Source organism: Arctopsyche grandis, chromosome 1, assembly GCF_051622035.1.
Source record: "Arctopsyche grandis isolate Sample6627 chromosome 1, ASM5162203v2, whole genome shotgun sequence".
NCBI classification, from domain to species: domain Eukaryota; kingdom Metazoa; phylum Arthropoda; class Insecta; order Trichoptera; family Hydropsychidae; genus Arctopsyche; species Arctopsyche grandis.
In genome coordinates, this window is record NC_135355.1 from 18,249,493 (window position 1) to 18,266,467 (window position 16,975).

Genomic DNA, 16,975 nt, shown 5'->3' on the forward strand with positions numbered 1-16,975 from the left:
AGATACATCTGTTCTTATTTCTACAGCAGTTTTGAATCGCTGCTGTAAAGATAATCTGGTTATTACACGGTCTTGCCTCTCCGATGTGCATCTTTTCAGTCCGGTCCCCTTCTTACGATCAAAACTTCCAGATTATCTTTTTTTTTTCCAGTATTCTCGAAACAGTCGATATAGAACATCCCATTTTCTTGGAAATTGACCGAAAGGAAAATTCTGAACTCGCCAATGTCGCGATTTTTACACTCTTCTGCAATGATAACTGAGCTCGTTTTTTCATGTTGACGTGTTAAAATTCGAATTTGATGCTTTCTCCTCGAAAACCCACACTAAACTGAACTCAAATCTTAGAAAATCATACTCAATCATATTTAGAATATTTGGTCGTTAAAAACCCTACACATAAAGGGATAATCCTCTAATGGCCTCGAAGTCGTAAAATTCACAAGCGTTCCGTTTTATGTGACTGCTGGTGTATATATATATATATATTTATATATATATATATATATATATATATATATATATATATATATATATATATATATATATATATATATATATACACCAGCAGTCACATAAAACGGACAACATACAATACATATATACAACAACAACAATACAATATAAAACATACAATATATATATATATATATATATATATATATATATATATATATATATATATATATATATATATATATATATATATATATGGTGATCTTGGCGCCTTCTCCGTCAGCTCTGAATCGCCTCCTGGAAGTTTGCTCGAGTTATGCTGCAGAACATAATATGCGGTATAATACGAGTAAATCCATGGTACTGATTTTCCGATACGGTCGAGGTCCTCATTTCGTCCCCAACATTATTTTAGATGGGCGTAATCTTGAAACTGTTAGGGAAGTCAAGTATCTGGGACACTTGCTGACGGAGGATCTATCTGATGACCGTGACATCGAAAGACAAAGAAGAGCCATTTGTGTAAGGGCAAATATGCTGGCTAGACGATTTTTCCACTCCAGTGTAGAGGTTAAGAGACAATTATTTATGTCCTTTTGTACTAGCCTCTATACTGGTGAATTATGGACCAGATACAAGCGGGAGACGATGAGGAAGATAAAGGTACAATACAACAACTGTTACCGTGCTCTTTTCGGGTTACCTAGAGCTGTAGCGCGTCGCAAATGTTTGTAGAAGGGCATGTGCCTCATTTTGAAGCCATTCTCAGGATGAGAGCGGCCTCTCTACGTCTTCGTATATTTTTATCGCCTAATTGTCTTCTTGCTGCTGCATCTTCTCATTTGCATTCTTCATTGTATGTTCGATGGATGGAAACTGCTACACCGACCGCCTTGAATAGACATTAAATTATTATTATTTATTATTATTAGACTTATTTATTATTATTTATTTATTATAATTATTATTATTATTATATTATTATTATTATTATTTATTATTAATATTATTTATTATCAGTAATATTTATATATTTACTTATGTATTTATTTATTTATTTTTTGTTTACTATTTTTCAATACTTTTTTTTTTTTTTTTTTTTTTTTTTTTATTATCTATATATTATTTATATGGGCGTTGGGGATTGCACTATTCTCCTCATCGTCTGGAATAAAAGCTATTATTATTATTATTATTATTATTATTATATATATAATATTATATATATATATATATATATATATATATATATATTATATATATATATATATATTATTTATATTTATATATATATATATATATATATATTATATATATATATATATATTATATATATATATATATATATTATATATATATATATATTGTACATACATATGATGTGCATATATATTATATATATATACATATATATATATATATATATATATATATATATATATATATATATATATATATATATATTATATATATATATATATATATGTATGTACGTACATACATACTTATATATATAGTACTATAACATGATTTCTCTTCGAGATCAGTGCGTTTCCACTTTCGGCGTATTCCAAATATGGTATAATTGGCGACGTTACTCAATTTTTCTCTAGCAAGCACTACATGTAAATTACTACATCGTCAGTAATGTGGACAGTATATGTAGACAGTAGAACGGCTGACAAGAATGACACAATCTGTACTTGTAGAATGCGAGATAAATCATTCGTAAAACTGATGACAATGTCAAATTTGTATGGTGTGTATTAAAACTGGTTCAAGTACAGTAATTTGAATTCTTGCGAGTATCGATTTGCCCTTTCCATTTGACCCCGAAAGGACTAGAAAATTCGCCTTCGAGTTGTCAGTGAATAGTTCTGACTATGATTGAAATGTTCCGGATTTGAATTCTGCTGGCAATGAGTAAAAATAATTTGGGTATTTTCTTTCCTTTTAACAATATGAATTATGCATGATTGTGGCACATGATGAAAAACCATATGACATAACGGACTAACATACTGGCCCACTAACCACTGGCAGCCGCCAACATCGGTTTGGATGTCCAAAACCTGTAACCGAATTCATCCTCTCCTTATTCGAAAGTAACTTGTGAACCTGACCTACCACGTAGTTTAAATTTGACCTGCATTCTAAATAAATATGACATTCCGAAGGAATCTAAACGTAGTTTTTTTTTAAATTGTACATATGTATGTACATATATACATACATCGTATATATTGTGTAATGTCGTAATACTTCCCATGGGTTTTATCCACTAGTAAAATTATCACTTTCTTGTAAAATGTACTGTTGACTTTTTTTTCTTTATATAATACATATAAATTGCTTTTGCTATAAGATCCATAGAAAGGAAAAATTAAGTATTGAGATAAATATTATGTAAATGCTTACATAATACTAAGAGTTTCCATCGCTACAAACAATTATACTGTATTTCAGTTCACTTGGCAATTATAAGAAATATTATATATGCAATTCTTATGTCAACTAAGATGTTCGAACCGTATACTAAGTTTTAGAGCATGGTATATTCTAGGGCAGAGCCACGCAACCTCTTGATATTCGCAGCACTCATTGCTTACGATTCGTAGAGTTTGTCAGCTACGTACATACTACGCACTTCATCGGCAGTCATTAGCTAGTACATACATACATAGGTGACAAAATGTTAACTAACATCGGTTTTCTCCCTCACACGTGATCGCAAGCGTTAGATCGAAGTGATGTTCGTGGCACCAAAACTGCCGCGTCACTCACGTTACGATGCTCTATTCTAGGGCATCCCAGCTAGGACTTCGTATCGTTATTTTTTACGTTCCGGTTCAAGTGTATATATATATATATATATATATATATATATATATATATATATATATATATATATATATATTGTATATACATATGATGTGTATTTACAACACATCCTCTGGGCGAGAATGAGGCGAGGCTCACCCGCTCGTGAACGGTCACGTTTGGAACTGAGGGTCCGAGGTTCGATTCCCGGCGCCCGCGATAAATGAAATCATTTTTTTACAAATATCGTCAAAATATAAATAATATCAATTTAATTACAAATATATATATGATATGTACCTACATTCTAATTCAACTGAAATGTGATATGCATGGTGTCATTCGTGGTATTGGTAATTATGCACAGAACTATTGATAGGTCGATTGATCAATGAATGATATACCAAGTTGACGCGGTACGAGTGTACTTAGATCGAGTTTACTAGTTTGGTCTCTCGGACGATAACGTTAAAATGACCTACATAATTAGCGGACAAAATTAGTTTTTCACATATATATTTCATTCCAACGCAATTGTTTTACTTATTTATACACATGTATGTATGTATGTAATATGATAGTTTATGAAATACGTTTTTACGTAATAATTCACGCTTAGTTCTCATGAAAAGTAGGATCGATTAAATTTGCATGCACACTGTCACGGTCATAAGCATTTATTATGTTTTTATTGCGTCTAAACAGGAAGTTCTTCTGTGAATTTCCGCCAGTCGAATGACAATTATTGTTTATGTCATTTCGACATACATATATGTATGTATATATGTATAGGTATAATCAGTTTTTTCCAACTTCAGTTGTGCGTAATATTTTCTGTGTAAAAGTTACATCGCTTCATTAGCGTTTGATTTAATGGACATATGTATGTGTGTACTTATATAAAGACTTTAAATCTAAAATTGAATTTTCATAGAAATTGAAGATAGCTAGCGTAAAATTTGGATCAATGTGTAAGTAGACGATTTCTATTTAGGCTATCTTTGCGGTTGGATGGTATTTAGGAATTTTTAGATTTTAACATATACTAAAGTACAGGGTTATACGAAAAGATATTTTTGCATGCATAATATTGTACCAATATGAGTGATTTTCAAATATTGTACCAATATGCGTGATTTTGGCTTTACATACATCTATATTCTATAAAGTATATGTACATATATGTCAAAGTATATGTACACATATGCGTCAAAGTATATGTACATACATATATGTATGTACAACGTCATACATTTGAAAATAGATGGTGCAATGTGCAATGTTTTCAGGTTTTTTAATAATCCACCTACAATACATTTATAATATTGATAAAAAATACCGTCTTTTCGTAATGACCCTGTACTTTCGTACTGGTTAAAATCTATAAATTCCTAAACATCATCCGACCTCAAAGATATTATCATCAAAAATCATTCATACATACGAAGTGCAATCTATAAAAAAAAGAAGATGATTTTATATATTTATAATAAATAGAGTGCATGATGTGACGTTTAGAATACTTGTTTCAAATAGTGCTAATATAGTATGTAAATGCAACGTTTTGCCGTTAGTTTACCAATGAAAGTGTTAACTTAGCAACGCGAATTATGTAATAAATATTATCGCCATTTTCTATTTAAATGCTAGGGTATGTTTTTATGAAATCTTTAATTTAATAAAATATTTACACAGTTGAATGGCTGTTTAATGTCACTGTAAATTAACACAATCCAATGAATTGGATCCTTGAAAAATCATTACGGTTCATCGAATTTTTTTAATAGACTGTGACGAATTTTGCTTTGTTGATCAAACAATAAACATGATGTTGAATTCTATATGTATGTATGTATACTGTACAGTTAATGAAATTTTAATTTAAAATTTAAAATTTTCTTAATTACATTACAATTAATATTTTTCATATGGGTGTGTGATTTGAATTAAATGAAATTACCTAGAGATTATTTTTTAGTATCGATTTTCTTCAGCTTTAGTATTTATTTATTTTAAATTTCATTACTCCATGTACATCAGAGCTCGAAATGAAAATCTTCACGAATCGGATGAGCGCTCACAAATTTTCAAAACATGATTTTTTTGTAAAGGAAAAATTTGCGCCCCAATGTAATTTTTTTTTCTTAAGCAAAAATAATGTGCAAAAATAATGTACTTCATATGTACACCAGCGCAAAGCGAAGCTTATCAGTCACAAATTTTACCGGAATGACCCATTTTTCGCCCTATTGGATCTCACTTTCTGGCAATTTTGTGTTTATACTTTTACAGTTGTTTTCAGCATACCTCAACGCATTCTTGCCAAAAACTTTTAAAGTCAGTTTCCACCAGACTTTCAAGTAGTGCGTGTCTTTTTAGTGTTATGAGCGTTGAACGTAAAATATGAATTTTTGTCGATCGCCGAGAAATCAAAAATTGTTACTTTCTGGGAGGAAAATTATTCTTTTGCGGAAATTTATCGACGAAAGGAGACGCATTCTACCTACAATAACTATATTTTCTAAGAAGTATAAAAAAACAATGGACATAACACCTTTCGAAAGAGGAAAAATGGCAAAAAAACTGGCTTCTCGAGACGAACGGATTTTAAAGAGAATTTTACTTCAAAACAGTTTCAAAACTGCGTCAGAAATTAGGTCTGAGTTCATTGAAGTTGGAAAAAACAGTAAGCCTTAGAACAGTTCAATATAAACTAAGTGAACTTGGTATATTTTAACGGCGCCGTGCAAAAAAAACCCTCCTCACGAAGAAAATGAAGGATACTCGTCTTTGGTGGTCAAAAGAGAAGAAAAATTGGACAGTTCAATATTGGGAGACGATTACTTTTTCAGATGAATTCAAATTCAACCTGATTGGATCAGATGGGATGGCGCTAGTACGACGAAAATCATGCGAACGCTATAAAGAATCGTGCTAAGCGCTGACTGTTTAACATTCACCGTGGTATGGTATTGGGGGCCATCACACGGTATGGTGTTGGGTCAATCATTAAACTAGATGGGATAGTCAACTCACAGGAGTATAAAAAAATCATCGACAAAAGCGTTATTCCTACATTAGAAGGCTTACCGGAAATGGTTAAGGATCTTGTATTTTACTATGACTCAGCATCGGCGCATCGTTCAAAATTTGAGAGTATTCAAATTGTTTTCACAATTATTTTTAATGCATTGGTATATCACCATTTGGTTTTTTTTTAAATATCGATCAAGATAAAGATAGTGTAGGTATAAACTCCATTGAATGGCCTGGAAACAGCTCGGATCTAAATATAATCGAAAATATGTGAAGCAAAATAGGGAAAAAATTAGAGATAAGATACCAAAAACCATAAAATAATTAAAATACATTATTTATGATGTATGCTATAATGAAATTAGTGATGAATTATTAAAAAAATAATATGAATCACTACTTAAACGAATAAAACTATTTATTAAAAACAAAGGGGGTCCCATTAAATATGAAAATAAAAAAAAAAATTTAATTGTGTTCCCTACTATTATTTGAAGTCCCCTTGATATGTTGAAAAGCTTGAAGAAGAAAAAAAATCCGTTTTTATCGATTTTTTGATTTATGAAATCTACTCCAGGTATAAAAAAATGTTCATTTGTACTCTAAATTTACAATGATTCCCCTCATAATGTTATCTATTGACGAAATCGCTTTTTTTTTTTGCTGCATATTGATGAAGAGGAGTTGTAGAGAGTAATACGAAAACTGTTATTTTAAATTCCTTTCCTAGTCTTTTAAAATATATCGTTATTTGCATGTGATGCAACTGATAAGTTTCGCTTTGCGTTGGGTGTATGTATTTTATTTTATTTTTATTTTATTTTTATTTTATTTTTATTTTTATTTTATTTTTATTTTATTTTTATTTTATTTTTATTTTATTTTTATTTTATTTTTATTTTATTTTTATTTTATTTTTATTTTATTTTTATTTTATTTTTATTTTATTTTTATTTTATTTTTATTTTATTTTTATTTTATTTTTATTTTATTTTTATTTTATTTTTATTTTATTTTTATTTTATTTTTATTTTATTTTTATTTTATTTTTATTTTATTTTTATTTTTATTTTATTTTTATTTTATTTTTATTTTATTTTTATTTTATTTTTATTTTATTAATTGAAAAATCAACAGACAGGATGTACATAGATATGTATAAAAAAAAACAAATAGTAAATAAATAATATATGTAACATCCGAGTCCAATAATAGATTTTTACAAAAATGAAAAAGATAAATATAAGGAAAACAAATTAAAAAGTAAAGAATAAAAGCATGACAAAATATGTAGAACATTGCATAATTAAACTATAGTATTAAAATATTTGGAAAAGGTTATAAAATAGAATATAAGAAGAAATTGAAATTTACAAATATAAAACAAATGAAAAAGGTAAATACAAAATAAACAAATGAAAAGGAAAAGAATGAAAGCTATAATATGATTAAATAGCACATTACATAACTAAACTAAAGTATAAAAATATTGGAAATATTGGAAAAATAAAATAGGAGAAGAAATGAATCAATCGGTCAAGATTCTCTTGATGTTAGATCTGAATTGATGTAGGGAAATACCAAATAGATCAACCTCTTTCAGCTCTCCGTTAAACATACGATAAACGCGCTGCAGATAAAAATATTTTTGGGAATTAGTATTGAAAGGATCAAGTGAAAAGAGTGCAACGCGTCTAGAGTACCGAACTGGGATTCTGAAATTAACCTTATTCAGTAAATCAGAACAATCAAGGAAACCATTTATGAGCTTAAAGAAGAATATAGCATCAGTATGTCGTCGCCTGACAGAAAGATTGTCAAAAGAAAGGGTTTTTAAAATGTCGGAAACATTAGAATGGGTATAGGTAGGAAAAAGGTAGCGTAAGGATTTAATAAATTTAAGTTGAACTTTCTCAATACAATTTATATGGGATAAATAAAAAGGTGACCAGATAATTGAGGCAAATTCAAGGTGAGACCTTACAAAGCAAAAATAAAGTAATTTTAGTACATAAGGATCATTAAAGGGTTTTGTTGAGCGGAGTAGGAATCCAAGAGATTTAAATGCTTTGTTGGTAATAAAAGAAATATGTTCAGAGATATCTAGTTTATTATTGAGTATTACACCAAGATCCTTAATAGAAGATGACGTGTTAAGGATTGAATGATTTAATTGATATTGATTAGTAATAATTGACTTATTTCTAGTGAAATTTAAAATAGAGCATTTTTCTAGATTAATAAAAAGATCATTATTTAAACAATATATAGAGAATCTATCTAGATCTTCTTGTATCTTATGACAATCGTCTATGGTGTATATTGGTTTGTAAATTTTTAAATCATCAGCGTAAAGAAGTATAAAGGAATGTTTGAAGATGTATGAGATATCATTAATATAGAGTAAAAAGAATAAGGGACCTAAATGCGACCCTTGTGGGACACCGGAAGGAATATGTCTAAGTGATGATCTAAAACCATTGAGAATTATGATTTGGTGACGATTTAGTATATACAAAGAGATCCAACGAAATAAATTTCCTCGGATTCCGAGGGACCAAAGTTTATTGAGTAATAGGTTATGATTGATTTTATCAAAAGCTTTAGAGAAATCCGTATAAACGACGTCTATTTGGATTCGTTTGTCCATATATGATGTGAGAGTACTAGTGAAATTAGGCAGGTGAGTCTCTACCGATCTCCCCTTAAAAAAACCATGTTGTATATTACTTAAGGGAGGGCTTAATCGTAATTTAATGACGGGGTAATAGATGACTTGTGCTTTTAAAACATTATATTATAATATGTAAAACATGATAAGAAAAAAAAAATCATGTTTAATCATAAAATTGTATCGGATGTTTGAGAAAGCCTTGGATAGAATATGAGCTCAATGGAGCAATGTTGGGGGAAGAGTATCTTCAAAGGAGTATTTTTACCAGGTTTTTATCAGTTGTACATATGTGACGAGTCAGGATTTTTTAAATTAATCATTTCTAATTTATCTGATACTTCGCTAAATTCAAGTTTTCTCAGTGGGACATGCGAGATTGAACAATTTTTAATTTTTGGTGCCGTGGTAATTTAGTTCAATACGTGGAATAATAAAACCTTCGAATTTAGTAGAGTTTGGAATACTTTATTTTCAAGTATCATTAGTGCACCGTACTTGTTAAAAACAGAATAATAGTTTAAATTGTTTTAAATTTAAATACACAGTCGTTAAAATGAGAACATTACACTTTTATAGAGAATTTCTATCTATTCTTACCCTTGTAAATTTTCATATTACAACAATCTGAGCCCTGTTTCCTTTGCGATTCTTTTCTCGTGTTTTTGGCATTTTTCAAAGAAAATGCACTGGAATAAAAAAAAACAAGCTAAAACGACAAAAACAATACGACAAAGCGGTTTTTTTTTAAATAGTAAGCAAGAAAGAGAAATTAAGGTTGAACAACAGATGAATTCCTATTAGAGTATTTTGGGTCAAAATTATTTGCCATTTTATTTACACGCAGGATCATTTATAGATTTTACTGCTGTATATAGAGCAGTGCTTCACAAACTAATTTATTCAGCTATCTGTCAATGTAACATCATATGTACATAGTGATGCATTTTGTTCTCCAAACGATGATTCATTTAATTGAACTCTTCTCGTCAAAAAATACGTCCATTATTTCACTTCGGGAACACAAATTCACTTAGATTTATACAAATAAATGCAAATCACAATACGTAAATATACATATGTAGAGAAATTTAAAATGTAATTTTAAAAATGGTTGCGGACTCAGTTTCTGACATATTTTGTTTTGTTTTCTATTTATTGTACATTTTTTCGTGAGTCCACATTCTGAGATACGAGTAAATTTCGTGAAACGAGTCGTTGGAAAAGTAGATGTCCTCGTAGTTTTGTACATAAAAAATTCGTATGCTGCAAAAATTAGAATCACAATTTATCGTTGGAAAAATAGTTTAATCACAGTATGTAACTATAATACATATGTACATACATACGTAAAATGTATATACATACATATGTATATACATACATATGTATGTATAAATTGGATAACGTTTAACTTAAGTGCTATTATTTATTCCTTATATAGAAAGTGAAGGTGAAGATAATTGCTTTGTCATTTTTTTACAATTATTACATTATTATTTGTTTGATTTACCTCCAATAAAATGTTCATTGGCCTTTATTATTATTGTTCGATTGACACCTCCATACCCTGAATTTTCAATTTTTAATTGTGCTAGGGTGCTAGTTAATTGAACTTTAATTTTGATCATATTCACTTTCATAAAAATAATGCACACTCATAACTATGTAGACTTAAACGTTGGCTTGTGCACGTCAAATAATAATAGACCGCTCCGTCAGAATACAAATCAAGAGAGCAAAACAGCATTGTTGAAAAGCATTTTTTGTGCCAAAAGCATCGACCCGATGCGGATCTTTACTTATAACTTAGAACTACTGATTTGTTATCTTAGTTTGATAATGGATATTTTGTTCATTTATGTTATCATTGAAGAGGATGTAAATCAAAATTTACATATGTATGTATGTACATACATACGATGTTCACACATCATAATCATTTTGTGTAATAATTTTAAAATAAAGTTATTACGTCGTTTGATTTTTATTAATTTACTTTTTAATGTTATTTTTACGTTTATTTAGATTTTAATATTTTACATTATATTATTTATTAAAACAATACGGGTCAAGACTTATTATAAAGCTCTAGACTTAAAAAATTAATGCAATTTATTTGTATATTTTTGTACATCAGTATGTACATACATATGAATATATATTTTTTAAATCGAATACACGTTTATTATTAATAATCAGGTGATTAAATAAAAAAAATGATTTACTATTATGTGATTAATTTTATTGTTTCAAAATAACATTATTGAATATAGTATGTACATATGTGTATGTATGTGCATAAATAAGTCTGTTATTTGCATTGGTTTTTCTTTTGTCGTTCGTGTATATTTTAATGAAAGTCCTTAATAATAATGTGTTTTTAATTTATTTTATTTCCAGACGCCGCCAAAATAGGCAGAAGCAGAATACATCCCTTGTTCATATTATGATAATCAGGATATCATGGATATCATCTTTGACAATATTATTCATACAAAGTGCAATTGTCACAGGTGAGTTTCCCAATACCTATTCATGCAAACATCTTTTAGTAGTCTTTTTAACCCTACAAAAATGTTAAACTTTGTAAATTCCTTCCTTATCGCCAAATGTCTGTCAAAAGCAAACGTTTGTTTGCAAAGTGTTTTTTTAAGAAACGCTTTGCAAACAAACTTATTTGTTTGTGTCATAGTTTGTTGTGTTATTGCATTTACATATTCAATATAAACTGATTGTTCAGTCGCGCGAGGTCATCATGACTGATTTAAATAACCCGATGTTAGTTAGCGGGATCATAGCAGCATAATATTACTACCTACTACGTTTTTTCGTTATCGAATTTGTGCCGCATATTTTTCGTACGAATCGTACGGTATTATTATACCTATCTACATTTCATAAATTCATTATCGATTCAAAATACTAAATGTATAATAATTTCAAAAAATCACACTGTCACTTATTAAACTTCTAGCCACATCAATGGAATCGTTAAAATTTACGTAATACGCATAAAGGTCTGTTCATACCTATCCAGCACGAACCGGCAGCAACAGGTATCTTGCAAGTACGGACAGTATTCTTTGATACATTATATATTCGTGCTGGATAGGTATGAACAGACCTTAAAATGTATATTTTTTTAAATTTGAATAATATGTACAATTAGAAATAATAAGTCTAAGTCGCATTTAATTATTTTTTAATTGGAAGAGTTATAAATTAAAAATGTACATAATATGTATGTAATATAATATGTACTGCAAAATTAATATTTCCATACAACGCTAAAAATTATTCTATAATTTTTTCACATTTTGACACACTTCCTTTTATACATATATAAATTTTTATATACCATATACATAATTGTTTTTGTACCGACGGTGATAAGGTGATTGAACTTGCGTGCTGAATTCTGCGAATAATATAATATAACCTCAGTCCCTGTTAGCGACAGAGTATTCGTCATGAGTGTATCATTCGACATCGTTTTGGGATTTCCAGTGCTTTTCTCTTATAACAATATACACATATGTACGGTTCTCTAATTTAAATTATTGTTTTGTTTTGCACAAATTATTATTATATTGAAGCCGACTAATTCTAATGTAATTTCTATTCACTGCCCTGCATAATCAAATGATCTCCACGTCGAATGGACTCCTAAGAACTACCAGGGCCGCGCCTACCATATGTACAAATGTGTGCAACGCACACAGGCGGCCGTAAGGAATGAGAGTCGAAAAAATTGTTTTCCTTAAAAATATGAAACAAGACATCGTACTTTTTAAAATGCAATTACGTTGTCTTGTTGTATACTTGCAGATTGCTGCTGTAAGTTACTTGTAACACACCCGAAATATAATTCGAGGAAACAACGGGATAGTAGGTAGAGCTTCGGTCCGCGTAGAGCTAGGTCTTTTATGTTCTATTATCTTTGCGACTGCCATTTATTCAAGGATGTTGAGTATTGGTTGGTCATCACAATAATAATGTCCTAGATGGTTCGGTGATTACATCCCAAATGTGAATCGCTACCAAGATAACCGCCGCTACGAAAATCGCTTGCGCGGGTTTCCTGTCGCACGAAAATTCGTCGCATAGAAAAATTGCCATACAGAAAACTGCCCAAATCTCGTAAAAAAGCATTTGTTGAGCAATATTTTAGCAGTTTTCTGTACGGCAATTTTCCTGTGCGACAGGAGATCCGCGCGAGCGATTTTCGTAGCGGCAGTTATCCTGGTAGCAATTCACATTTGGGATGTAACCCATTTACCGTCCTAGATGTGGGATTGGGGGTAAAAACATTATGTTTTCATGAATGAACTTCTAAACGTTCAGTCTCTCTTGTCATCTGGCCCTGTTCAGAACTAAATATTTTTGTTTTTTGGTTAATTTTTATTGTGATTTAATTTTTTTACCCTGAATTAGTTATACAAATGCTGATAAAATTAATGGTAATTGGATTATTAGTCAAATTTTGATGGTCACAAAGACAAAATTTGCTATGAAAACTATATAGTTATCGTTCCAGATGTTCCGTTATAGAGATTTTAGTGACTTTTGGGGGAGCGCTTTGTGACCAATGATCACCGAACCAAAATTAATGAGCGTTTGCACACAGGCGGCCGAGCTCCTAGGCGCAGCCCTGAGAACTATGTACATACAACTGTGTGTTTATTCTTACTACTTTTCGAGGAATATACGGGGTATTCTATGGTGTATTCTATGGTGGTCGATGAGTATCGCGTTTTCACTATGCGAGCCGAAGCCGACCAGTCGTCGGTGAAAGAGGCGCCTCAACTTTCACGAAGCGTGCAGCTGGAATTGGATCGCGTGCTAAATACTAGCGAACACGACAGCTGATCGCAGTTGCATCTACGTGCACTTGTGCATCGAATGATGACAATGCAACATTATCAACAATCGCGTGATGGAAAACATTCCTATACATATCCCAACGAACTGGTCCAAAATGAAGGTCTAATCCTATCTGATGAAAATTTTCAATTAATTTTGGACAATCTCAGTTCTACCGCTGAGACTTGCAGAAGTCCAAATGTTTGTAAAAGCCCAATACAATATCCACAAAATTAAAATTTGATCGCCCCTTGATTAAAAGTATGCAAAGTTATTTTTAAGTTATTCTTACATCCGATCCATATCACGTAATTTTTACAATATATTACGTATTGCACCAAATCTTTCAAAAACATGTGTCTGACAGATAAGTACTAAGAAATTTTTCAAAACTACAGTTGGAGTATTGACTAAATTTGAATACCGCTCTTTAAATTGCTTAGGTTGAATTGATTCCTTTAATGTGTTGAAAATAATATACATACACACATAATAGCGTACATATGTACCTATTTGTTTGTCGAGTGGACACACGTCTCTTTGTCTCTCATATGTATAATGAACAAATAAATTTTTATGGAGTTGCTCATACAGTAGCACTAAAAGGACGATAATAATCTACCAACGTTTAGGATATGCAACATTAAACGGGAAAGTTTGTTTTCAATGGACTGGTTTCAATGAGAAGTAATTTATATAATATACTACCTGAACCCGGCATGCGTTGCAATGCCACAATAACGCATGCAATTCCCGTTCCCGTTTTTGGGCGATTATTTTTCACATTAATCTTCCCGGACATGCAGACAACAAATCTTGAAAGTTCCATCGTAATCGGTTCAGTGGTTTAGGAGCATATACAAGACACACAGACAGACATTCAATTTTATATACGGGTCTACGTGACTTGACAGAATGTTAAATTACAGAAAACGCAAATATCGGAAGGCAAAGATCGAAAATCGAAAGATCTTAAGTCGAAAGATCAAAAAAAAAATGGTGCATGGTAAACGGTACATACTCACGTACATACTCACTTAATTTGCGCGAGCAGGATACAACAGGAACAAGAGGAACATGCTTTTCCTCCCGTATTCTGCGCGCGCACATTAAGTAAAACTAGTTGCATTGTATATGGCGATTCAAATACAGAGCCGCACCATCCATATGTGCGAATTGTGCAAATCACAAACAATTTCTATTAAAAACTAGTGTTGGGCCCGTTGATTTCAACGGGTGGTTTCGAAAAGGAATTTAAACTCGAATAAAAACAAAGTTAAAGATATTGAATCGACTGGTTTCAGAAAGAAATTGATGCACGAATTAGAAATTACGATTGACAAATTCCTTTTCGAAACCACCCGTTGAAATCAACGGGTTCAACACTAGTACAAATATATTTATCGACAGTCGGTTTTTATATATATTATAACAATTTTTTCTACATGTTTTGCCGGATATTATCACGGCTGCCTTTTGTATTGCTTTGTATTTTGTACTTGAAAATTATTTTCGAATGCAAACCCATACATCAAGGGTGTGACCGTGAACAAGAAAAGTAACCGTGTTCGGTGCAATAAATGTATGTAAAATTCTTAGAATCAGTTCGAAGCCCACAATATTTGAACGCCTCTTGGATGACGTTTTTTTGGGCGAAAACGCCCGTGTTGAGTACCCCTGTTAATTCAAAAACTACGAAATTTTATTACGTCAGTTCTCTTCGGTCTTTCCTCGGAAGACCTTAAAATTATCGATGTCTTAACGGAAGACTAGAAGTTTATCGGGCGCACAATATAAATTAATAAAAAAGCTAAATTAGAAGAAAATAAAAAATATTCGGGATCGCTTTTAAAATTCATCACAATAAACAATGAGGTCGGTTCGATCACTTGCGAATCTCCATGTGATTCTATAGTATCGGGAAAAAATAATGAAGTGATTGAAAATAGTGAAAGAGTTATTGAAAATGGTGAAAAAAAAATTAAAAATGGGGGGGGGGGGGGCAGCAAAAATATTATTGACAGGCGGCCGAGCTCCTCGAGGTGGGTCTGTTCAAATAAATAATAATGGCTTGCAGGTGTTAGTTCTGAATCGTGCAGTTCTTTGTCTTATAAATATTATTATTTGTCATCATAGAACAGATGTGGACACAAAACAGGAAATACAACTTCAGTCTGTATAATTTGAGCGTCACCATTAAATATTTGCTTTGTTTATGTAACTATTTGTATTATATTTATTATTCATTGACATTAAAAGAGTCGATTTTATGAATTTCTCTCTAGTCTATTCAATATATCTAAAATCTACAAAAAATTTACTTTACCTTTATTTTCTACTGTATTAAAATTTATATAATATTAGTAATCCTGATGAACATATGTATGTATGTACATAGTATTAATATGTATCTTTGTCTTACTGAAAATTAAAAATGTATAAGTTTCTATACATAAGCGCTCCAATGTGTATACTGAGAACGTTATCATGACTGGTATATGTGCGTGTGTGTGTGATTAGCGAATTTTGTTTTTGATACCGCTTATATAACTAAAATATATAAATAACATCATGGGTTAGTGACATCCGTTTTTTTTTTTATGGATTACAGGTAGCCCTTTGTGGGGTCCATTGGCCCCTGAGCCTAGGGCTGTTGTAAATTGGTCGGCACCAAACGACAATTGGAAATGGCAACAGTCAGAACAACCAGATGGACCCTGGTTGCACCCAGTCGGACACAATCACACTCTCCCGCCAGATTCCGACGAAGAGACGCTGCGACAGTTGGTGGAAGCTAGAAGTAATTATTCGAGGATGCTATGGGGCTTAGACGCGGAAAGGGGCACAAATTTGCCGCAGTTCGTAGAGAAGGCCCTGAAACTTTTCAATCTGAAGCAGGTGGCTTACGAGGTGGAGACATCTGTAATGTCCAAGGTGTCTTGCACAGCGTGTAAAGCTGGCGCAGGACTTCTCCAACACTACATCAGAACGGGAAAGAGCAAAGAAGAAATCAAAAAGACTATTTATCATTTTTGTGTGTCGTTGAAGATACAATCAGCTCGTGTGTGTGAGGGTATCACACGGTTGTTTGGTGTGAGTCGACTTTTGTTTCAAAATTCATAATAA

General features: G+C 31.2%; 2 protein-coding genes across 2 annotated transcripts in view; one reads left to right on the forward strand and one right to left on the reverse strand.

Annotated features, from left to right (window-relative positions):
- Nucleotides 1-16,975, reverse strand: part of LOC143912339 (uncharacterized) — a 976,232-nt gene that overhangs the window by 221,936 nt on the left and 737,321 nt on the right. The gene's annotated exons all lie outside the window — the stretch shown is intronic.
- Nucleotides 1-16,975, forward strand: part of LOC143912073 (sphingomyelin phosphodiesterase) — a 40,494-nt gene that overhangs the window by 16,862 nt on the left and 6,657 nt on the right. Inside the window, exons 2-3 of the mRNA XM_077431245.1 lie at nt 11,387-11,499; nt 16,461-16,942. Coding sequence (XP_077287371.1) covers nt 11,433-11,499; nt 16,461-16,942 — 549 coding nt within the window. The 5' untranslated portion in view covers nt 11,387-11,432. The remainder of the gene's footprint in view (nt 1-11,386; nt 11,500-16,460; nt 16,943-16,975) is intronic.